The sequence below is a fragment of the Mirounga leonina genome, unplaced genomic scaffold (genome assembly GCF_011800145.1).
Source record: "Mirounga leonina isolate KUSES-001 unplaced genomic scaffold, KU_Mleo_1.0 Mir_127, whole genome shotgun sequence".
NCBI classification, from domain to species: domain Eukaryota; kingdom Metazoa; phylum Chordata; class Mammalia; order Carnivora; family Phocidae; genus Mirounga; species Mirounga leonina.
In genome coordinates this window covers 1065649-1089623 of record NW_023270316.1, presented here as the reverse complement: position 1 = coordinate 1089623, position 23975 = coordinate 1065649, and the positions used below count along the sequence as shown (strand labels likewise).

Here is a 23975-nt window from a genome sequence, read left to right as displayed (position 1 = left end):
CTCTCGCCGGACCTCCTCCAGCTCCTGTCCATGTCCTCAGGCCGGCCGTATCCGCATGGAGAGCAGGGGTGCAGGGCGCCACCCCCGCCCGGCCCCAGCTCTGTTTCCAGTGCCATGCATTTCTTAAAAAAATTAAAACTTCTAATTTTTTAAAATTAATTTAAAATTAATTAATTAAAACTTCCAATTTTGTTTGATTTTGGGGGGAGGGGTTGTAAACCATTTATTATGAGGTATGTCAGCATCTGAAAGAGCGTATGTAATGTGCATGCGGGGTTAAAGGTCAGGAACAGCTCAAATAACCCAGCTCATTAATCACCAGTACCTTCCTGCTCCCCCGGTGGGGTTGGGGTGGGGAGGCCTTTGGAACCGTTCCTGCCCTTCTCCTACTGTAGCATTCTTTTTTTTTTTTTTTAAGATTTTATTTATTTATTTGTCAGAGAGAGAGAGAACACAAGCAGGGGGAGCTGCGGGCAGAGGGAGAAGCAGGCTCCCAGCCGAGCAAGGAGCCCCATGCGGGACTCGATCCCAGGACCATGACCTGAGCCGAAGGCAGACGCCCAACCGACTGAGCCACCCAGGCATCCCTGTAGCATTCTTAATACCAGTTTTTCATATGACCTTCACCACAGAATAACTGTTTCTGAGTTCACAGTGTTCACATCAGGTATACCCAGCGTTGGTTAAAGGCTTAATAAATTTTTCATGACAAGAGTCGCAGTTTGTTGAGAAAGTATGAGCTCTATAGATAAACGTGGGCGGGAGAGAGACACAGAACCAAAACGAGAAGAGGATGTACAGACCTGCTTTTGGGCAAACACTGAACCTGGATTCTAATCAAAGGAAGCTGGGAGGGGTGCCTGGGTGGCTCAGTCGTTAAACGTCTACCTTCGGCTCAGGTCAGGATCCCAGGGTCCTGGGATCGAGCCCCGCATCGGGCTCCCTTCTCCGCGGGAAGCCTGCTTCTCCCTCTCCCTCTCTCCCTGCTTGTGTTCCCTCTGTCGCTGTGTCTCCCTCTGTCAAATAAATAAAATCTTAAAAAAAAAAAAAGCTGGGAAACAGGCCCCTGGAAGGGTGGACATTTAGTGAGGTGGGACCCAGGAGAAGAGGACCCTCCATCCCCTCCCTGCACGGGGACGAGGAAGCAGGGCCAGCGGCCGGCCTGTGAGCTTCTTGGCACCGCAGTCTGCTTTGCTGATTGTTTCGTGGACTGGCTTTCCTGAGGGGAGAAGGCCGAGGCCTGCTTTCAGCATGGGGCAGGGAGCACATTTGTGCAGCTTTACCCCCTTTGCCTCAGCAGACGGAGTGATCATCACTACTTACCATCCTGTCCAGCGAGCACGTAGAGAGCGATTCCTCTGTGCCCGTGTTCCTGACGGCTCCGTGAGCGGGTAGCACCGAGGGGAGGCCACTGGCGGTTCAGGGAGAAGGAGCTGCAGGGTCCTCCCCTCCTGGGGGGATGGGTGGTTTCCTGTGTCTTTACATCTGCGCGCGCACACATCCCTAAACATGAGGCCACACTGTACGTGCCCGTGGCCCCAGGGTGCCCATGTCTTTAAGGGCCCCTTCCCTTTCCGAGTTCTGCATCTGCTCACATCCTGGGAAATCTGGGCCGTGTCGCTTCTCGACGGCATTTTCCTCTGAACCTTGTGTCTAATCCTGTCCCCAAAAGTCAGTCTCCTTTCGAGGGTTCATGTTCACGGTATGGGTAACAGGTGGGGGGTAGCAAGGCTGCACACCCACCAAGGCGTCAGGTGCACGGCTCTGGGAAGGGGGCTTTGGCTGGCTGTCCGTCCAGCGCTCCCCACGGCCGGTGTGGTGGAAGGTCATTCGTTAGATTCTGGATTGATGTGCGGGGGCGGTGTAGACGCTGTTGGTTTTCTGTAAATGTTTGTGTAAGAGCCGGTGCCCCATGTGCTGGTCTTTCCCCGAACAGGGCACCATCGAGAAAAAATCTGGGGAAGTCTAAATGTGGAGAGGACGTGTCATGCGCAAGGCTGTTTCTGTGCTCATGGTTCCGTTCACTCGACAGGAACTCCGGAGCGCCCACTGGGTCTGCCCCGTGTGGCCAGTGGGTCCTCCCTGCTCAGGCGGTCAGGCGGGAGGGGGCAAGCCAGGGACCACAGCGGCCACATCCACGGGATGAGCGCTGGGCGGGCAGCCCGTGCACACAGCGCAGGCGGGAAGGAGGAGGGAAGTGGGAGCTCAGACCCGAGTAGTGAGGGGACACCAGCCCTGCAGCTTGCAGGCCGGGGACCCGCTATGGCAAGGCCCCGCGTGGCAGCACCGCGCTGCTGCTGAAGGGTCTGCAAGTTCGGGGAAGCAGGAAGCGGGGAGCGGAAGTGGGAAGCAGGAAGCGGAAGTTGGGAGCTGGGAGCGGAAGCAGGAAGCGGGAAGCGGAAGTTGGGAGCAGGAAGCGGAAGTGGGAAGCAGGGAGCGGAAGTTGGGAGCTGGGAGCGGAAGCAGGAAGCGGGAAGCGGAAGTTGGGAGCAGGAAGCGGGAAGTGGGGGAAGACAGGCCCTGCCGCGGAGCCTGCGTGTGGGAGGCGGCCTCCCCCCACGCCCCTCCCTCCTCCCAGCGGTCTCTGCAGCCGTGAACACCTCTGCGCCGTGGGTCCTGGGTTTCTCTGTGAGGAAATTAATGAGGAAATGTAGGCAGAGATGTTCCTGCCATACAAACTTAATTGCCTTCTAAGTGGAAAAAACACGCATTTCTACCAAACAGAATTGCTGAGTGTACTTAATAGCCCGGAAGAACAGAGTGCCAGCCACTGACCGTCCACCCCATGAACCGCAGTGCATCCTTGCTGTGCTGACCTTGCAGAGGAGAAGGTGTGGTGCTCGCCAGGGTGACATCAGGAATGCCCAGGACCGGCTGGGGTCCGCCGTTTCCTCGGGAGCTGACCGGGGGCCTGAGCAAGCGTGTGCGCCCCCCACGCACTCTGGCGCGTCTGCATTCGGGCGGATGAGCCACCAGCGAGGGGCTGGGTTCCCCTCCAGGTGGCATCAGGACGCGGGACCCATGTGGTAGGAGCGGGAAGGGTCTTCGGGGCCCCGGACCGTCGGAGGAGGACAGCCTGGTCAGAACTGGTGATTTAACACCATCAGCACTTTATCTTCACAGCTAACACTCTTCGTAGGCGCGTGTTCAGAGGAAGGCGGTGACCACCGCGGTGAGCCCGTGGCAGGAGCGTGGACGGCGCCTACAGCCCAACCAGCTTTGTGCAGGGGGGTGTGGTGGGCGGTGTGGATGGCAGTGGGCAAGCCCTTACTCTCTGAGTGACAACCTGGAGACTGGATGATGAGTAGAGGCACCGGGGACCATAATCAGCAAACGGAACTGCCACGGGTCACGCGTGGATCTGGAGGAAGGATGCTTTAGAGTGAAGGACTCATTCATTCCCGTGCTGAAATGTGAACCACATTCTGAAACACAAGTGGGAGTAGGATTATTTTACCAGATGAACACGTAGATCCAGGGTCTGTCATCAGACAGGTTTCATAAACTTGCATAGTTTGCCCCCCAGGGGACATGTGGCCTTCGGGTTGTCAGAGTCGGGGGATCTCCTGGCGTCCGGTGGGTGGAGGCCAGGCCCCACTAACGTCCCGCTGTGCCTAGGACGACCCCCGGCAGAGCCTTCCCGGCCAAAGTGTCTCTCGTGCTGAGGCTACAGTGTCTGCTCGAACGTGATGGTCTCAGTAGGAAAACAGCTTAGATTTTGAAGTCGTTTTTGATAAGAGTGAGGACCCCAGACGGGCGGCCATACAAACTGCCCCACATGGGGGCTCAAGAGGACAGAAATCTGCCCTTTCTGAGTCTGGAGGCCAGGTGTCCGAAACCATGGGTGGGCAGGGCCCTCTGGGCTGGGCGTGCGGAGGCGGCAGCAGCTTGGGGGTCCTGAGCCATCGCGTGTAGGGCCCACCCCACGCCAGCGTGACCCGCTCTGAACTAACAACTATTCATGACCTGTGACAATCCTAGGAAAGTAAAACCTCAGTGCCCGTAATAAAGTTTTTTTTAAGTTTTTCCAACCATTTAAAAATGTGAAAATCAGGGGCGCCCGGGTGGCTCAGTCAGTTAATTGTCTGCCTTCGGCTCAGGTCACGATCCCAGGGTCCTGGGATCGAGCCCCGCACATCGGGCTCCCTGCTCGGCGGGAGGCCTGCTTCTCCCTCTTCCACTCCCCCTGCTTGTGTTCCCTCTCTCGCTGTGTCTCTCTCTGTCAAATAAATAAATAAAATCTTTAAAAAAAAAATGTGGACATCATTCTTTGTCCATGGGCAGCACAGAAAACGGCAGGCCCGGCTCTCCAGCCCCCGCTTCCTGGTGGGGCCTCCGTGGACCCTACAGACTCCGCCCTGGTTTTGAGTGGTCTCCTCTCGACGCACGGGGGACGGGTTTCTCCTTTCATCCACATCCTGGTGGACGCCGTGCACGTTGCAGCTCCCGGCATGGCCCGTGCGGGCTCTTGTCTGCGGGAGGAACAAGACGTCCCTGACCTTCAGGATTGTGGCAGAGACTGGAATTTGAAGTTCCCGTGACCAGGTGCTCAACAGGGCAGCTGTTACTCTGCTAGATTTGGGGCCGTGTTCTTAGAGCTCTGCCGAGAAGGGCGTGTTGTCCACATGCGGGGCTGCCGTGGCGCCAGGGCAGCGCCCCGCCCTCCCGTCGTTCGTGGGGCGACTTGATGGGGACAAAGGTCGCTGGCTGTCTCCTGGCCTGTTTCTCAGCTCCCGGGTCGGCGGGTGAGACGGTGTCTCCCGGGGCTGTCGTGAGGTTCAAACCCGCACGTGAACGCGGTAATGCCTGCCAAACAGGCCGGAAGCGCTTTGTGAAGGCGTGGCTCGCTCGTTACCGACGCCGCGGCAGCACCCCTCGTGCAGGCCTAGAGTTCACACTGCGCCAGACCCCCACGGTCTCAGACGGCCCGTCCCCACCGGGCCCGGAGGCGGCAGGTGGCACCAGGCGTCCACCACGTGCCCCCAGCTCGCCTGGCGTCCTTGCCGAATCGGCATGCCGGTGCTCTGTGGCTTCTTTTAGGGGTTAAAGTACAGGCCGCACCTCCTGCCTGTGTGTCGTCCCAGAGGCTGCCTGCGGTCACTCGCCGCGTCCCAGGACGGCTTCCCGCGCCGAGCAGCGCAAACTTCCCGGAGACCCGTCTTCACTTGTAATCAGAACAATACTCACGTCCTGCCGACGTTCGCTCGTGCTCACCAGAAAACCAGACCCAAAACACAAGTTAAGTGCAACTGTTAACCTGTAAAACATTGAATTGTAGGCAGGACCTCAGATTTCGCTTTTCTGTACAAACGGGCGTCTGACCAAAGCACAATGAAGATTGGGAAGTGGATCCTTCAGAGGCGGCCACGGCCCCACACGGGCCCCAGGACAGCACTCCGGCTCCGGCACGAGCGTGGTGGCCGGGGCTTCCGGCAAGTCCCATGCGGTGGCCCACGCTCCATCATGACAGTGCCCATGTGGGGGCTGTGGCCGGTCACACTGTCCCATTGGAAGGGTCAGGAAACGGGTCTCCCCACGCTGGCCAGGCAGCTCTGACCAGTCTTCCCCGGAGTCCCGAGGGCCCCACATGGTGCTTTGGGGCCACTCTGTCAGATCCCGCTGAGCCCGTGGCCCTTAGCCTCTGGCCCTCAGCAGCCGGACCTGCGGACGTGGCCTCGTGTGCAGGACTGCTCAGAGGGCGCGCTGCACCTGATCGTGCCAACATCCTGTTCCTTCCTCTGAGGATCCGTGACGGAGCTGATGCCCCAACCTGCGTGCCCGTCAGTGACCTTTCATCAGTGAGCTGTTACCCGCTGTCGGTTACCTTGGCTGAGTCACAAGTCACCCCAACCCCAAAACCTCTGGCGATCCTCAGCGTCTGGGCCAGCAGTCCAAGTGCAGGTGGCGCCTCCTGGGCCCAACGGGCAGAGCCCCTCCCAGCTCCCTGTCACGGCCGTGGCTCGGGCCACGTGGGCCTCCCCCCAGGCAGCAGCCCCTGCGGAGCGAAGAGGGACACAGAGGAGACCGGGCACCCCAGGCAGAGCTTCCGTTGCCGTGTCACTGAGTCTCAGAACTCACAGGTTTTGTGTCTGCGTGTTTCTCTTCTTCTGGGCGAGTTCCTGGCTATGGAACCGCTGGGTCATGTGGTAGCTTTTATGGGTTTTGTTTTGTGTTTAACGTTTTAAGCAACTACCAAACTGTTGTCCAAAGCGGCTGCACCATTTCACGCTCCCAGAGTAAGGCGATGTCAACTCTCCCGCATCCTCGCCGATCTGGGGTAGCCGTCCTGGGGGGTGGGCACCTCACCCAGGGTCAGCCGCTCCTGATGACCGAGCCACGACCTGCGGTAAACTGATAACAGAAAGGTATTAAAACTGCTGAAATTAGAATTTTAATGTGTGTGAATCATAACTGCTTTGAGAAACATCATCGTTAGTGGGTGTAATCACCCGGAAAGCACGGAGTTTTATATAAGATGTGGGATTACACTGTGGTCTCTGGGACACAGCCCAGGACGCAAGGGTGGAGAAGGTGGAGAGGTTTCTCCAGAAGGCGCAACCCCAGGTGGGTAGTGGGGTGCATCCACTTCTCGTCCCGTGGGCAGCACTTGGCTATGACCCTGCCGGGGTAGGGAGCCCCTCACCCAGCCCCTGGGGGCAGCCGCCCTGTCCCCACCCCACCCCCCCAGCTACCTGACCCCGCTGAGTCCTCTCCACGTTGGTGCTGGGATCGAAAGTTGGGTCTGTCTCGCTCCAGCAGAGTTTCTCAACTGGGACTGATTTTGTCTCGACCTCCCCCGCCCCCAGGAACCTCGGAACATCTGGAGACGTTTTCGGTTGTCACCATGAGGAAGGGGCGCTGTTGGCATCGTGTGGGCAGAGGGTGGGGCGCACAGGGCCAGCTGCCCACATACCAGCAGGGCTCTGCAGGCGCTCCTGTTCTGGGTGCTCCTCCCCCGCGGGTGTGCGGACGCCGTCCCCCCGGTTCAGGAGCACAGACGTGACCCCGTTTACGTTAGCAGGTCACTGCACTTAAAACCCGTAAAACTTCGCTGTCACCACGGGCGGCTCAGCTAACTGACGTTCACCCTGACATCAGAGTTGGGGTCCGACTTCTCTCTCCCTCGTTTGCTGTGTTACAGATGCTCTGAGAGCGTCTGGAAGGGCCTTGGAGCCTGTCTTGGAAGCTTTTGTTTTATTTTGTTTTATTTCATTTTGTTATAAAGCCAATTGCTTTTACTGCTGTTTTGCCAGAGTGACGTCAAGTCTGAAATGGCAAATTCTTACTCGAGTAGCGGTGTGTTTGTTTCTGTATTAGAGAGAGAGAGCGGACCGTCCTGTCGTCTGCCCCGCGTCCACGTGCCCCCGTGGCGGCTGCAGCTTGGCGGGCTTCGGGCACGACCGGTCGGAAGCTGTCGACGACAGCGTGCTGCCCAGGCCGGATTCGCGGGAACGTCTGTGACGAGAGCAGGAGCCGCCGTGTTTCTCAGCCGCGTCCCCGGGCGCGTAGCACGTGGGGAACACAAGTCACGTATTTGCTCTCAGGACCTAGAACTCACGGGAGTCGTGTCACAGGAGGGCCGCTCGGTCCCATGCTCCCGTCCCTCCTCAGGCAGGGATGGAGGCCCCCGCGCACCCACGGGACCACCTGGTGCTGCCGCAGCTTTTGGTGACTTAGGGGGAAAAGCTCCTTCAGGTGGAAACCTTTACTGCTGGTGACCAAGTTCTCATTTCAGTGTTGCTTTTTACGAGGATTCTGTCCTAACTTCAACATACCTGCCTAGTTTTTTCCTGGCCGGTCCAGGCCGACGTTAAGTCCACGTTCAAAGCCGGCGTGGTTCCTCCCCGTCCAGAGACGTGAGGTCCCCAGGCTGGTTAGGATGGTTAGGATGGCAGCGTTCACAGCACCTGATGTTTACTACTCTGATACGAATTTGACAGAGTCAAGCTGGGATGGAAAATGCAGTGGCCGGGGAGGGATGAGGGTTACTTTTTTCCATAGTAAATGTTTCGTGTGTCCATTGCGTGGGTGTTTTTCGTAGTTATGGTGCTGTGTGGTCACACCTTCGCATCAGATGTCCTGGCTTGTGCTGGGGGTGGTTTTCAAAAGGCCTCGAAGCTCCTGGGCTCAGCCAGGCTCCGAGCAGCAGGTGGGAGCCTGTTTTCCTGCATCCCCGTGGCTGCCCTGGGACAGCGGCCCCGCCGAGCGACACACCTGCCACTTCCCTCGCTTGCCTGCCTGGCCCTCCCTGAGTTTCTGACCCTGATAGAAGATAGAACCGACATTAAATATGATCCCTGTTACTATGGAGTTTGGATCTTATCAAGATCCTGAAAACTAACACCTCTGAGGGTTTTTTATCCTCCTCTAATTATTCATGCGTCCACAGCATGAGTCCCTGGAATCTTACCTCTGCGCTCCTGGTCCTGACCGGCTGGAACAGCGCACCGGGCCCTTCGCCTTGGTTCAGCTGGGCTGGGGGGTCATGCACAGGGAGCCAGACCCCCGGGTTTTACCCTGGACCTGCCCCGTCTGGCAAAGCTACTTTGTCTTGCTCGGGCTTTCTATTCCTTCATCTGTCTGATTGGGTAACGGGGTCGCCACCTCCTTGGATTAATCAGCCATCAAATTCCATGGCTCCACGTAGGTGCTGAACATACCCTTTAAAAATATCGAGGTAGGGGCGCCTGGGTGGCTCAGTTGGTTAAGCGACTGCCTTCGGCTCAGGTCATGATCCTGGAGTCCCGGGATCGAGTCCCGCATCGGGCTCCCTGCTCGGCGGGGAGTCTGCTTCTCCCTCTGACCCTCTCCCCTCTCATGTGCTCTCTCTCTCTCTCATTCTGTCTCAAATAAATAAATAAAATCTTTAAAAAAATAAAAAAATAAATAAAAAATTAAAATATTGAGGTATAAGAAATGTTTTCAGGAAGATTGGTAAATTGCTCCCTGTTTCCTATTAAACTGCTACCCTGGGGCTCCTGGGTGGCTCAGTCGGTGAAGCATCTGCCTTCAGCTCAGGTTGTGACCCTGGGGTCCTGGGATCGAGCCCCATGTTGGGGGGGGTCCCTGCTCAGCAGGGAGCCTGCTTCTCCCTCTGCTTCTCCCCTCCCCCGTTCATGCACTTGTGTGCTCTCTCTAATACATAAATAAAATCAAAAAAAAAAAAAAAAAAAAAGCTAAGCATAGACGCTAAGTGTGCGGAAAACGTGTTGTCTTTCCTGTGACTGTTTCTGGCTTCGTAAATCCCGGCAGAAGCGGTGGGGTTTTTCTCTTGCTGCTGTCAAGCTGGAGGCCAGGCTCGAGGTCAGGGGCTGTGACCCGAAGGCCGTGAGGGCTTGGCATGGTCTTCGCGGGAGCGAGCCGCTCCATCCGTCACAAACTGCTCTGCCCTCAAGTCAGCAAACTGCCCGAGAGGCCAGGGCTTGAGTCTCCAGCGGGGGTTCAGAGCGCTTGCAATAAAAACTCCCTGATGTTAGGTGAGGGGAAGGGAAAGCCCCCGATGGGGTCCGGGGGTGTGATGGCCGCAGAGCGTCCTGGGGCGTCCCCGAGCAGCTAGTCCCACCTCACTCCCCGCCCACCAGCTGTTGTCACTCGACAGCGACCCTCACACCCACTTATGCTCAGATGGCAGAGTCTATGGAATGATTTGATTCAGGATCATAAAGTTCAAAACCTCAGAAACAAAGTATTTACGAATGCTCCCGGTGTCACTGGATTTGCACGCTGGGAGGAAGCTGGTGGGTGTGTTCATCCAGGACTGAACGTGACTTCTTGCCCAGAGCCCCGTCCCCAGAGGCTGAGCTCTTGGGATGTCACGGTGTTCGTCCACGTGAGGGTTCCCGCTGCACCCGACTCGGCTCCCCTTGCAGCCAATCTTCCAGGCTCGGAGCGGAGGGGCGGGGTCCTAGCAGGAGAATGGCCAGGGGTGCAGGGCCCTCCTCACTGGCGGGAGCTGTGTGTGTGCAGACGGAGAAACCCGCCTTGAAAGTCTCTTCAGACGTGGGAGCAGCGTCCCCAGACCTGGGTGTGAGCCCGTCTTCACCATTGACTCCTGCCGTCTTCCTAGATCACGGCCCACCTCTGGGCTGCGCGGGGTGTGGGCGCAGACCGCTCCCTGTTGCCTCCTGTTTCTAGAGAACTGGGATATAAAACCCTGTTCTTCGTGATGGCCGTTTCTGATTTTTCGTGACTTACTACGTCTGTTACAACAAACCCCAGGTATATTTAAAAACATCAGCTGTTACATAAATCGTAGGGAGATTTTACTTTATGTTCTTGGGAACTTCACCAGCACCTGTTACCATTTTGGAGAGTCACACTGACGGTAGTAACATACGGAAGGCAGGCGTGTCCATGCATGGTTGTGCCGGAGTCTGGGGGTATCCGTGCATTCCTGGGATGCCCCACCACGGGCTTCAGTGCCAGCTGATGTGCAGGTGTGGGTCCTCCCATCTTCCTTTAGAAACAGCTTCGTGGCGGCATGGTCCTCGTGGACTGCGTAGCGAGGGGGACATTAGGATGTGTTTGTCAGCAGAAGGGAGCCGGGGTCTGACTCTCCCACCACCAGCAGACCCCAGACGGGTCGCCTGGAGCAGCTCATTGACTCGGCTGTTGGCTGATAACCCACCACAGGGACAGGCATGGACCGCGCCCCCTGAAGACGCCCCTGGAAGCCGTGTGACACCTTGGCCCCCCCAGGCCGTGTGACTTCAGTGTCTTTAACTGGGGCGAGCTCCGTGCTCTCCTTGACATCCGTGTCCATCTGTTTGGTGGTGGGGGCAGACACAGGACGGAATATGGAAAGTGTATGTTCACATCAGAAGGCCGGCTGGTGTGACCGATGCTTTGCTTCCCAGGAGCATTTTTCATTCAGTGTCTTTACCACCTGCTGTTGGTCCTGGAAGAGCAGTAATTCGGTCCCACCTTCCTTAGACAGGCCAACCTGCATCATCAGGGTCAACGACACCATTCGTGAGGGTTCGTGGCCACCGCCGCGGCGGGTTAGGGCCTCTGGGCTGAGTGTGGTTCCATCTTGGATCCGACGTGCGTGCGGCGTGGGAGCGTGGGATCCCCGGCAGGATCCGCGGTACCTGGCCTCTTATAGCCGGGACCGTGGTCGGGAGACTGCCGGGGCGTGTGGGCAGGAGCCTGTGGGCTCTGCAGTGGAGTCTGGCTGCAGGGACAGCATCATGGAGACCCACAAAAGGTGCAGCGGCCGTGAGCACGCACCACCTGGCTCTTGGTGCACCGAGAGCAGAGCTGGGCTGCAGACGGCCTGGCTGGTGGGGGAGGGGTCGGATCAGTGCGCCCCCTCCCCTCCCCAGCCTTCTGCAGCCAACCCCGCCCTGGTCCCTTACCTGTCTCCCCTGCCGCCCCCGCAGCGTGCAGCCCCTCGCCTTGCAGAAAATGCAGCCTCGCTGAACGCTGGAGCTGTGGGTGGGTGGGCAGATGCACGGGCCCTTGGGGAGCCCCCAGCCCCACGGCTGCACTCCGAGAACACAGCCCTGGCTGTGTGGTGGTCTCCACCCATCTCTGACAACCCCATAGCACCACGGAGGGCCTCGTTTTACCCAGCAGCCTCCTCCTTGGTCTGAAGCAGGCTCGCCCCCCCTTCCTCTCCCTCCCCAGCTGAGAGTCTTATTGTGAGGATGCTCGGGAACCCTTGCGTCCCTCCTGCTGCTGGGGGCCCCACCAGGGCTGCGGACCGGGAGCAGGGTGGCCCACTGCCCCATGGCCTTTCAGGAAGACGTTGCCGGCCCCCCCCCCCAGCTGTCTCCAGGGAGGCCCCGTGGCCAGCCTGGGGTCTGTCAGAGCTGGACGCCAGGAGCCCTCCTCCTGATTGTGCTCTTCCTGCTTCTCATCCGGGGCTGGTGGGGGGCCTGGACGGCTGCCCTCCAGGATCACCAGACGGGTCAGATTGTCGCTGCGTACCGCTGGGGAGAAGGAGCTCCCGGCCCTGCCATCACCTGGTACCCGGGGCCTGTCCGCGATAGTGCTCACCTCCCACAGAGGCCCGGACACGACGGACGCACCCTCCTTCTGTCGGCTTCTGGAAGCTTCTCTCACCCTCTGGCCTCTGCTGCAGAGCCCAGGGGCTGCCCTCTGGCCTCTCCTCTTGGTCCGGCTCGCCCAACCCCGGCCCGGGCCTGCGTTCAACCACTGCGCCTCTGGAGTGTCTGTGACATGGTGGATTGGAAACAGCCCGAAGAAGGAAGAAGAAAGTACCGACACTCCCTGAGTGAACCTGAGTCAGACGAAACAGTTACGTGTCCTTGCGGAGAACAGGGCAGCTCTCGCGATGAGTCACCAGCTCTTAAAATGAAGGACCACTGATGTTGGGCCACTGTCGGGAAGTGAGGGGACGTGTTGGGCAATGGTCAGTCACCCCAGGGGCCTGACCTCTCGCCCCCACCCGGGCTTGTGGAGGACGGCGCCCTCCCTGGCGGGCGAGCTGCCCCCTTCCTTCCAATGAGGGGCTTGTGTGCACCCCCAGCAGCCTCACTCCAGGTGACGGGGCGGCGGCACCCGGTGTCTCCTGGGGGGGTACAGAGGTGCCACGTGTCGCATCTGAAAACCGCAAAGACACACGCGAAGTGAAGTCCGAGAGTACGTTTATTTCACCCAATACGTCCAAAATGGTATTAACGTGAAGTCAGCATGAAGATTGTTAGGATCTTGCAGGTTCTTGGTTTCCTGCTGAGTCTTCAGATGCAGTGTGAGCCTTGGAGTCGGCACCTCTCCCTGGAGTGGCCACAGCTTGGGGTCAGGAGCCTCACGCGGTGAGAGGCGACCCTGTGCCGGTCCCCGGCACGTCCCTCCTGGCCGCACCCTCCACGAACCTAAGCGGGTTCCCTGACTTCCCCTGACCTCTGGGCTTGGGTTGCTGTACTGTGGTTATTTTCCCCAAAACTATACTTCGGGGCTCCAGAGACTCCCACCAGACTCCGCCTGTGTGCAGCCGGGGGGCGGGGGGGGTGCTGTGCCCGGATTCCCGCACACAGTGCTGTATTTCCACACCCAGTCCTGCACGTGCCTTCAGCACATGTGCACTCAGTGTTCAGAAAATCCGTCTACACTGCAGCGGAAGCCGCTGAAAGCCACGTGTATCCCAGCATGTTCTTGTTTGCGAATTCGGTACCTTTGCTTCGTTTTCTGGCTAATTCATCTCTAGAAGGAGAGAATCCGTAGTGGGACATGAATCCAGAAATAGTGTGGTTTTCACGCCGGCCTCCTGGGGGCCGGTTTTTACAGCGCTCTGTGAAGAACCAGGGTTTGGCACTTGACCGCTACCCACTGTCCTCAGTGGGGGTTTTGCTCTCACCCTGCCTGTGTCCTCAGCTCTTGGTGCGGTGTCCCCTTCTGCTGCCCTTGGCATGTCCCGGTGCACGTGCTCCTGGAGCTCTGTGTCTCTGCCACTCTGAACCGTCCGAGTCAGGCGAGGCCAGGGCAGGCTGAAAGTCATTTGTGGTTAGAATTTTTATTTCGATTCTGGACTCAGTAAATTTCAGCTTAGGTCAGCTGACGTTTAACAGTTTCCAGATGGTCGGTGTTTTCAGATGATGTGGAGTATCCCTGGTGCTTTTGTGATCCAAGTGGTTTTGTGTTTGGAAATGTGTTCCTAGCGGGAAAATGCCCCACAGTTGCCTGGGAAGGAAAACTGGCTGACGATGGTGGGAGGTGGTGCTGACAGAGACTCCGGGCCTCAGGTCTGCTAGGAACAGAGGGAGCCACGCGCCGCGAGCCACGAGGTCCAGGCCCTGCCCCCCCGGCTGCCGAGCGGCTGGTGGTTCGCGGCAGGGAATGTTCATGTTGCTGATGCAGCTGGAGCCTGATTTTAATTATTGTACCCCTGCGAGGCCTGCAGAAGCAGGGTGGAAACCAGGAGGTGCGGGCTGTGGAGCTGAGCGCACAGCGGCGGGCACGTGGGCTGGGGGCTGGGAGGGCAGGCGCCAAGCGTGCGCCGTCTCCGTTGGGGCGCTGGAACCCTTGCGGAGAATGAGCCAGAAGAGGGCCTATTTTTAGAAACACCTAAGCTCTGTATTAGCTTCTTACCCATCAAACAGGAAACGGTGCTTCTGTCGGCTTTCTTTATCATGTATTCGAGAACCATGACTGCTTTGTCATTGGATCCTCGTAACGCGAACGGTGGTTGTCGGGAGGACCACCAAAGAGACTGCGCTCGGGTTACATGCTTCTGTTCCAGCCCCACCGTGTAATTCGGCTAATCGGTTTGGCTTGTTTTAGCGGACATTCGAAACTCCCATTAGGCGACAACACAGGCTGAAATCGATTTCCGGCATATTCTTGACGGTCTCTTGTGTCCTATGCGCTTTCCGACCGCGGCATCAGGACCCACCCGCATCCTATCGGAGCTCCGGCCGCGCTGGCGAAGGCCCGAGTGCTGCCGTGAGCGGCCATTCGGCCACGTTGTGATGGAATTCTGAGTTCGGAGGCCTCTTGTCCCTGGGGTGGCGGGGCGGGGGTCGTCTGCCTTCTGGGAGGGGCAGCCGCTGCAGCCACAGCCCTGCCCCGAGCTGAGGGGTCCCGTGTGGTCTGTGCCCAGAGTGTGAGCGGACGGTGCCTCTGCTTGGCAGTCTGCCCCGTTTCACTTGGGCAGCAAGTTCCAAGTGCCTCAGCTGCCAGGCATGCTCTTTTGGAAACACCCTGAACTCAGGTTTATCTGTTAGAAAATGCATCTTATTAGAAATGGAACCTTGAGGGGCGCCTGGGTGGCTCAGTCGGTTGGGCGACTGCCTTCGGCTCAGGTCATGATCCTGGAGTCCCGGGATTGAGTCCCGCATCGGGCTCCTTGCTCGGCGGGGAGTCTGCTTCTCCCTCTGACCCTCCTCCCTCTCATGCTCTCTGTCCCTCATTCTCTGTCTCAAATAAATAAATAAAATCTTTAAAAAAAAAAAAAAAAGAAATGGAACCTTGAGAACATTATCTGGTTCCCCAAACTGGAGTGAATCTGGTAGAATCCACGTCTCTGCCGTGAGAGGGAAGTGGGGGCGACCCGGCGCAGGGGTGAGCATGCCCGTGACCCTGCAGATTTGGGGGGAGAGCTAACCGGCAGCATTATTGGGATAGAGTTCACATGTCCCAAAATCCAGCTCTTGAAAGTGGTTTTTAGTACATTGACCAAGTTACGGGACCACCACCACAGTGTAGCTTGACAACACTTTCATCATCCAGTTCCCATTAGCACCCACTCCCCTGCCAGCCCCCGGTCGCCTCGCATCTGCCTTCTGTCTGTGGACTTGCCTTCTGGGCCTGCCGTGTAGACGGAGTCACGGCGTCCGGGTGTGGCGTCTGTCGCGTGCGGCCAGGGTATGGTCTCATTTCTCTGATGACTGTTGGCCATTTGTGGATCTTTGGGGAAATGTCTGTTCAAATCCTTGTACTGGTCTTTTTATGACTGAGTTTGGTCTTTCGTGTGCCCCAGGTACAAATCTGCTATTAGCTACGGTTTGTGAGCGTTCTTGTCGGGGAGCCACGGGGACCTGTGCTCACGGTCCCCGAGGAACACGGGAATCTGTGGGGCGCTCTGGGTCACCGCCCCCCAGATCCCTGTGTCCCGAGTGGGTGTCGGACGGTTTCTCACGGTCTCCCAGGCGATGAGGCGCGGGCTGCTCGCTCCCCGCTTCCGTGCCCTCTGGAACGGGCCCTCGGCGCGAGGGCGTTGTGACCACGGCTCTGTCGCTTCCTTGCTGCTCAGGCTGAGGGTGTACAGACGGAGCTCTGCACCTGGAACTTCGCACACAGCGCGGGCCCTGTGGTGCTTTCAGACTCCCACCGGAGCCTTTGTTTCCGGAGCCGTGTGGGGTCCCCTGGCTCCAAGCCCAGCACGTTCTGGCTGTGCTTCCCCTCCCTTCTGAGCAGACAAGCCGGGTGCCCTCGTGGCTTCGTGGGGTTGGCTCTGTGCAGGCCTGCTGGTCACCACAGGTCCTAGGCCGAGGCTGGGAAGACAGCACGGGGCGTGAGCTTGGCCTTCCATGCACTAAGGTCTGGGGGAGCTCATCACATTTGGCCCCTGTGCATAAGTCTGTCGTCCACACCTGCACAGCCCTCGGTGACCCAGGGCCTGTGTTAGGGGCACACGCAGGTTCCAGGGTCCCCACCGCCTTCACCACGCTCTGCCCTGCCGTCTGGGGGCGAGGGAGAGATTTCACAGCTCTGGGTGAAGCGGGGACCCGAGGGGAGGCAGGTCCCACAGCCACACGGCGTGTGTTCCAAAGTCAGCAGAGGCTTGGGGTGGCTGGTGCGTGCGTGAGGGGTCTGCAGCCCGCTCATCCCCCCAGTCTGTGGCAGCCCGGTGCAGCCTCTGCGGGCCACCCCACCCCCTCCCAGGTCAGCCCCTCCGTCTCTATCCCCAAAGAGAGGTGCCCGGGCAAAGGGAAAGAGCCCGTTCCCTCCGCTGCTGGTGGCGAAGCGTTTCCCTCCTTCCGCGAAGCACCTGGCGGCGAGGGAGTGTGGCCCTCCCCTCTGAAGGGCGCTCGCTCTCCAGGCCCAGCCTGCCATCCCTTCCTCTGCATCCATCCAATCCAGCGGGACAGGAATGGCCATGAGGTTTCTCCTGGTGTGGGGACACTGCGGTGAAGAGAGACAGGCGGGTAGGTATATTTATTTTGACACTTTGTAGATTTAAAATTAATCGCTGAAACAACTCTGCATTTGTAATTCGGACATGTGACCTGCTATTTTGCTCGGCAGCAGGATGTAAATACCCTTGAAATACCGCGATTTGTAAGGAGTGTTAATCACGTCTCTTGGGAAGATGTAACTGATTTACCGCATTGCAGGTTAGGCGGGGGGAACGAGGAAGAGCCGACTCTGAGAGGCAGTGCTCGTGGGCTGTAGGTTGGCACTGCCCCGTGGGGTCGTATTTGAGGTGTTACATGATCATGTGGAAACCGCGCGTGTCCGCTAGACAGTGTGGAGGGTGTGAGTTGGCCTTGATAACGTTCATTCCGACTCTGCCTCCCTAGGGACGGGGGACCCCTCCGGGGCAGCGGGCGCCTCCGCCTGCCTAGTGGGGCCGAAAGCCAGTGGCTGGAGAAAGGTTTTCAGGATTTTCATTTTTGTATTAAAAGTTATGTTTTTATGTTTCTTTCTTTTCCGGGTTTCTTTATCATGTATTCTTTTTCAACGTAAGTTTGCAAATCTGCGGCCATGAGAAGCCCCCTGGCTGTGTCCAGAGAAATAAAGGGATATCAGGGGCACCCAGAGATTGAGATATGAAGCTCTTACGAGGCAGTTTAGTCAGCACCCCTGAAGTGGGAAGGCCAGCAGGAAGGGGCGTGGGGCGGTGGGGGAGGGCTCACACGGCTCAGGTGTGGCCTGGCCCTCGTGGCGCCGGGTTCCTGTAGGGCCGCGGGCTCCTGGGAGGGCCACGTCCTGAGTTCCTGCCAGTGAGGGGCCAGCCTGTTCTCTCCCGGGGATCTTGCATTTCCCGAGTCCCTGGTGAGCGTGTCCGGAAACACGGGTGGAGTTAGGAGACCAGGTGGGTCTCCGCCCTCAGTCTGCATGGCCGTCTCGCAAAGCCAGGCCCTAACAGGAGGCCTGGAGGCGGCGTTGGCTGAGGGAAGGTGCCTGCGTGTGCTGGGGGCGCACCTGGACGCTCCTTACCCCAAGAAGGTGGGGATGGGCAAACCAGTGGTGCGTGAGCAAAAAAACAAAACGAGCTGATGTGAGGCTCTCCTGAGCTCAGCCAGCAGAGATGCTGTCACTCACGTTACCCTATCCACGTGGCTTCAGGAGCGCAGCCTCCCGACCCACAGCGAGAGGGAGGCAGAAGACCCGGACTCCCGCATGGCTGCCCACGTCATTTCGTGCTCTGTTCGTTGTCGACAGCTGTGGCTGCGGGCTGTCCTCAGGCTCCGAGGAGCTGCATGAGGCTTGTGTTCAGTGACAACCGAGCCCGAGCTTTGGTCTGACCCACCCTCCTTCCTGTCCTGTCACACTGACCCCCTTTTCCCACCGCTTCCCGTAGCCCAGCAGGCTTGAGCTAGGCCGCCGGCCTGGGTGGGGGGGACAGGACCCTGAGCTGGGCCGCTGGCCTGGGGGTGGGGGGGACAGGACCCTGAGTGAGCTGGGCCGCCGGCCTGGGTGGGGGGGACAGGACCCTGAATGAGCTGGGCCACCGGCCTGGGTGGGGGGGACAGGACCCTGAGTGACTGGGCCGCCAGCCTGGGTGGGGGGGACAGGACCCTGAGCTGGGCCACCGGCCTGGGGGTGGGGGGGGGACAGGACCCTGAGTGAGCTGGGCCGCCGGCCTGGGTGGGGGGACAGGACCCTGAGTGAGCTGGGCCACCGGCCTGGGTGGGGGGGACAGGACCCTGAGCTGGGCCACCGGCCTGGGGGTGGGGGGGGACAGGACCCTGAGTGAGCTGGGCCGCCGGCCTGGGTGGGGGGGACAGGACCCTGAGTGAGCCGGGCCGCCGGCCTGGGTGGGGGGGACAAGACCCTGAGCTGGACTGCTGTGTGAGGCTTTATTTTAGCTTCTGTCTGTAGCTGTGGGGTCTTGGTACCTCCGTGCTGACAGCGTAGGGTTGGATGAGTGTTGTCAAGATTCTTCTGGTCGGAAGATGTTTACCTTGTGCCTCATGGGCATGACCCTTTGAATAACGTGAGGACGGGTCAGAGCCCAGCCGCCCGTCTTCCCAGGAGAGCCCTTGAGCAGGGAGACGGGAGACAGCTCACAGCTCCATCCTGCACTCGCAGTCTTACCCTCTCGTTAAAGACCTGCTTGCACGTGTCTGACAGGCTGTCTTCTGTGGGAGGCCTGAGGGTCGTGCTGAGCACTCCGTCTGCAGGAGCCCGCCGTGTTCTTCCCCGACGACCAGATTGGAAGGGCTTTCCTGCCGGCTCCCGCAGGGGTGCAGACCACCCGCTCAGACTGGTGCCTTGGGGAGCGTAGGCCGTGGGGGTTGAGTGAGATCGGGGCAGCTCAGGCCTCGGCAGGTGGGGCCCGGCGCAGGTTCCGTAGGTGAGGCCGCGCGTTAGCCAGCACTCGGGGGGGCTGTCCCCACTAACGCCGCTCTGTTTCCCGCAGTGTGCTGGAGAAGAGAACTGGGTGGACAGTCGGACCATCTACGTGGGGCACAGGGAGCCCCCCCCAGGTGCTGAGGCCTACATTCCGCAGAGGCACCCCGACAACAGAATCGTCTCCTCCAAGGTGAGCTTCTGTCTGGGACCTTGTTTCCCATGGGCCCTGTGGGGACGGCGGTTACCCGCTCTGCTCCTGGGGCCATCGCCGCGGACGCTGCCCACCCCACTGAGCACTGCTGTTGGCGTCTGCGTGGGGCTGGCCCACTCGTCCGTAGCTTGTCCCCACAGCTGGTGGGACGTGCATCCTGTGTGTTAGACCACCTGTCCTTCACGTCTCTTTAACATGCCACGGACGCGGGAGGCCTACTTCTGCCACTGATGTGTTTCCTGCCCGGCCACGGCCCACCCCCGCCAGGGTCTCCTCACCTGTAGAGATGACACTGAATGTCCCTGGTGGCAGGAGGTGCGTGCAGCCCCCTTGTCGACAGGAACACTGGGCACGTGTCCCAGTCTGTCAGGTGGCGTGGCAAGTGCCGCAGGAAGGCCGTGATGGGGATGTCCTCACTCAAGTGAAGCGCGTGTTCTCCTTGCCTGGAGCACGGGAACAGAGGCACACTTCACAGGCTTGCTGAGTCACCGGTCAGTGGCTCTCCAGGACGGCTTTGAGCAAAAAACATAAACGATGGCTTCCCGGATTTTAGAGAACTTTCCCGTTAGACGCACACACCCATGCATCCATGAGGGCGTGCGCACACATGGCTGTGTGTCCCGGGTGGGCACACCTGTGTGGTGGGCCCACTAGATCCCTGTGTGGCCCACGTGTCTGGATATGTGTGGTAGAGCTACCGAATTCCTCAGGAAGCTATCAGAGATTGCCCTAAGTTTAAGAATACTTGAGAACAGAAAAGCTTTGCTTTTCAAGGCTCTTTTTTTAAATGGACCGATTTTATTTAAAACTGTGATGGAAAATAACAGTGACGATGATGATCCTAGCTTCGATTCGCCAGACTCGCCGTGTGGACAAGCAGATTGCTCATCACGGAAATCCCACGCAGTGTGCATGGTACGTGGTCGCCCAGAGGGATGCGTGCGGGGGACGTGGCCGAGCAGGACCTTTCCCGGGGTGCCGGGGTCTTTGCAGTGGTGACCTGTGTAAACTGAGCCGTCTCAGCTGGAGCTCACTGAAGACTGCGTCACCGGTGGGCCCGACACAGGAAAGGAACCTCCGTCACACATCTTAAAAATCAGCTCCTGTGCCGTTCAAGTGCTTCGAGAGTCAGGGAAGCGCGCTGGATGCCGCGGCTGCAGGTGCCGCATGCGCTGAGCAGGGCAGGGCGGGGGCGGGTGACGGGGCTCAAAGCCGCCCACACTGCCCAGTGTCCAGCCAGCAGGACGTGTGTCGGGCCCTTCGGCCACCGATGGCTTCCCGCTGCGGTTGGTTTCTCCCTCTAGGGACAAAGCCCCCAGTGCCTTTCGGGTCGATGTGGGAAGTTCTGCACAGGGCTGTGCAGAGGAACCTTCTGGAAGACAAGGCCTCTGGTTGACTGAGGCCGTCCAAGGGCCTTCCTGATGCATTTGGTGGAATATAGCCAGATGCTGAAGGATGCTTTGTTTAGGACAAAAAGCCCTGTCAGTGTTTTAGGGGAGACAACCAAAAGCAGCGATTTCTAAATCCTATTCTTGACTCTTTGTGCTCTGACTCAAGTTGTAGAGCCAGTTTATTATCTTCATTTTTTTCTTTCAAATACTCCCACAGTGATTTTGAGGTGCCTTGTCGTCTTCCCACCTTTTCTCTCCCTGGGGTGGCACCCATGTCCCCAGCTGCCCTACCCACACTGGGCCCCCAGCGCTGTCTCAGTTTTTGACAAAGCGGTGGAGGAAGGAGCGTTTGAGACAGACGTGCAGCATCCCGGGGTTTTTCACAATGGGTCCTTCTCAGGAAAGCTCCTTCAGGGCAGGAAGAACTGAGTCAACATCCTTGTAAGAGGCAGGTCAGGCTGAGGCCACACAGACGGTTGGAGCCTGTGTCCCCGCTCAGAGCGGGAGGGGCCCTGCATCCTCGCTCCTCTTTGTTCCAAGAGGACTCGCCCTTCCTCGGAGAGGCGGGGTTAGTGGCTCAACGCCCGTGCACGGGGGATGATGGTGTGTCATTTAAGGAGAAATCACGTACAGCACAGCGTCTGCGCTAATCGGAGTCATACGGAAGAGGCTCTCAGAAGGCCAAGGACCGCGCACGAGCTCTGTTGGCGGGGTGGACGGCAGCCCCGACGTCTGCCAGCAGCTAGAGCCCATAATTGCTTTCATTTAAAAACAGCCCAGGGTATACGGCATAAACAACGTAACTGGTAAAACCTAATCCCAGCAGGTGTGGAGAATGTGTGTTGTAACGTATGTACGTTTTCTTGGGAAGAACACATTTATCTTAAAAGAAGACCACCAGCTAAGACTCGTCCAGGCAGAGAAGCCTCGCTCCGCAAGCTTGATCGTGTTCAGTCGGAGAGCTTTCACACGGGGGTGAAAAAGCCAGCCCGCCGTGCTCGACGTGGACCTGTTCCACGGGTGGGCCGATGTTGGCCTCAGTGATTGATGAGGGTTCAGGTTCCTTTCTGGGAGACACCCTGGGCAGGTGTCTGGGATGAAGGAGAAACGAGAGCCCACTCCCCAGCGCATCCCCTTGCCTTTGCCTCTGACCGCGTGCACCCAGCGGCTGCTCAAGCTCACGGGCAAGCAGATCCCAGCTTCAGGAGAAGGACCGGCCACGGCTCCATCAGTTTCACGAGATTGTCCTTGGGGCACAGGATGCGTGTGGCTGCCAGCTCTGACCTCAGGACACTACGGTTACACGCGGGGCTCAGGCTATGCTGTCTGTCCGTACCTTCGAGAAAGCTGCGTCACCTGTGATCGTTGGCAGGCGAAGATTACCTTTTCCAACGAGGCGTGGATGGACGGCATTCCTGCGGACGTCGAGTGAAGCGCGGCCCACTGGAGAAGAACCAGCCTCAGAGCAAAGCCCGTGGATCGACCTTCAGCTGCACATCTGCCGCTGAGCCCGCACCTTCCCCGTGGCACCCGTGGCACCCGTGGCACCCGTGGCACCAGCACTACCTCTCACTGGCCCGTCACGATGCGCACTCATTTTTCTGACATCAGGGATCCAGAATGGGGTGTAATTTTCTGTTTTTACATCCCGGTCTCCCAGTCATACACGAACGAGGAAGCTCAACTCCGGGTACGCAGACACGTCCTAGGGGCGATCGGGGCTCCGTGCACGGCTGGGTGCCGGGCCCATGCTCAGGTCCTGCAGAGCCAAGGCCGCTTCCCGCATGTTCTCGTCCGACCTCCCAGCGCTTGGCAGAGAACAGTGCCCAGGGCTTATCTCTGGTTTCCTCCCACCACATTTCTGGGGTAGACCAGGTGGGCCACATTCTTCTTTGTCCTGATCCACGCTCCCAGCGACTCATAGAACCACGGTGACCACCGCAGAACCGAGCCGGGTGCTGGTCAGGTGTTCTGCTCGCAGACCCTCCCGCGTGAAGTGTTGGCAGTGTGAGCGAAAAGCGAGGAATAGCAGCTGTCCCGTGCCGTTCCACATCGGGGTGAAGGGAGGTGCTCCGGCCGCCTCCCTTCATCCCAGGCACGTGGCTGAGCCCGGGGACCCCAGGACTACGTGCCGGCTGCTGCCGGGACGGCCACAGGAGCCAGGGCCTGATACCATGCCAGGGTCCGCGGAGCGTGTGACATCGTGGCTCCGTGTCCGCTCAGACACTCAGCTCCCCAGACGTAAGGAGGACAAAGCATGTGCGGTGGCCCCTCCGTCCTCCGCTTGCCGGCTCTCGTGTGTCACCCAGTGCCCGTTTACCGTATCCCACCCGCGTGGTGCTCCTCTTCCCGCGCACCCGCTCGCGTTCAGATTAGCTCACTGGTTTTCACTTTTCTTGTCATACGCCATCCGGAATTAGTGACCCTCTTTTTGACCACGTTAATAATCAGCAGTAATGATTCATTATGGTGATTTATCCTGTGAAATACGGGGATTACAAGGTGTAACGTTTAAGCTGCCGCGTGGCTTCTCCACGCCTGATTAGCAGGAAGCAATCATTCAAGTGGCTTTCAGTTCCAAATCTGAGCCAGCCCCGGGCACACGAGATTTGGGATGCTGAAAGGGGTCCGGAAATGGCACACTCAAATAGGACAAGACCAGACGTTCACGTGATGTTCTAGGGTTCTCCCATTCGGAAGCAGGTGACCTTCTGTTTTATTTCATTACACGTAGAAGACGAAAGCTTTCTAACGTGGAAACGTTCAAGAATGTGTAGGAGGTCAGAGGGTGCTGTGATGAGGCTCTCACGCCCTTGTCACCCCAGCGGCTCCCCCCGGGTCCCACGGTCCTCCACCAGCGTTGTGAAGCAGATCCTGAACAGCCCTGGGTTTTCATCTGTAGGCACTTCGGGAGACAGAAGATGGGGTTTTAACCAACTGAGCCACCCAGGCGCCCCGGGAAGATGGGGTTTTAAGTGGGAGCTTTTTCCATTAATGTGATTTTGGTACTGAGTAACATATTATAGGTCCTTGGGGACATTTTTGATTCACAGATAGTGAGTATGGGCGTGGGTGCTGGGCAGTAGGTCGGTTTCACGGGGTGGGGCCTTAAAAACAGTTCCATCTTGGAATCGGGAAATCTGTGAAGGATCACGGATCATTCCAGGCTGGTCACAGAAACACAAAAGTGAGGCATAAATGCTGTGACTGCCTAATAACTTACGTTCCTTTTAAAAGTTAAGGGAAAGTGACTTTTTCATTATGGCCCATTTAAAAGAAAAAAACTTATTTATCTTTCTTAAAAATGTAAAAAGGTTCCCTGTGTTTGTACTGTTTGTCGAGCTATAGAATTTTAATGTCCCGTTATGTTTTCAGCACCAGTTTAAGCC

At 58.3% G+C, this 23975-nt stretch overlaps 1 protein-coding gene and 1 long non-coding RNA gene across 2 annotated transcripts in view; both read left to right on the top strand.

The window, feature by feature from the left end:
• Positions 1-4025, top strand: part of LOC118009224 — a 33126-nt gene extending 29101 nt beyond the window's left edge. Inside the window, exon 2 of the long non-coding RNA XR_004678837.1 lies at positions 2725-4025. This is a non-coding gene — a long non-coding RNA (uncharacterized LOC118009224). The remainder of the gene's footprint in view (positions 1-2724) is intronic.
• Positions 1-23975, top strand: part of ATP11A (ATPase phospholipid transporting 11A) — a 116423-nt gene that overhangs the window by 33769 nt on the left and 58679 nt on the right. Inside the window, exon 3 of the mRNA XM_035003779.1 lies at positions 19052-19174. Coding sequence (XP_034859670.1) covers positions 19052-19174 — 123 coding nt within the window. The remainder of the gene's footprint in view (positions 1-19051; positions 19175-23975) is intronic.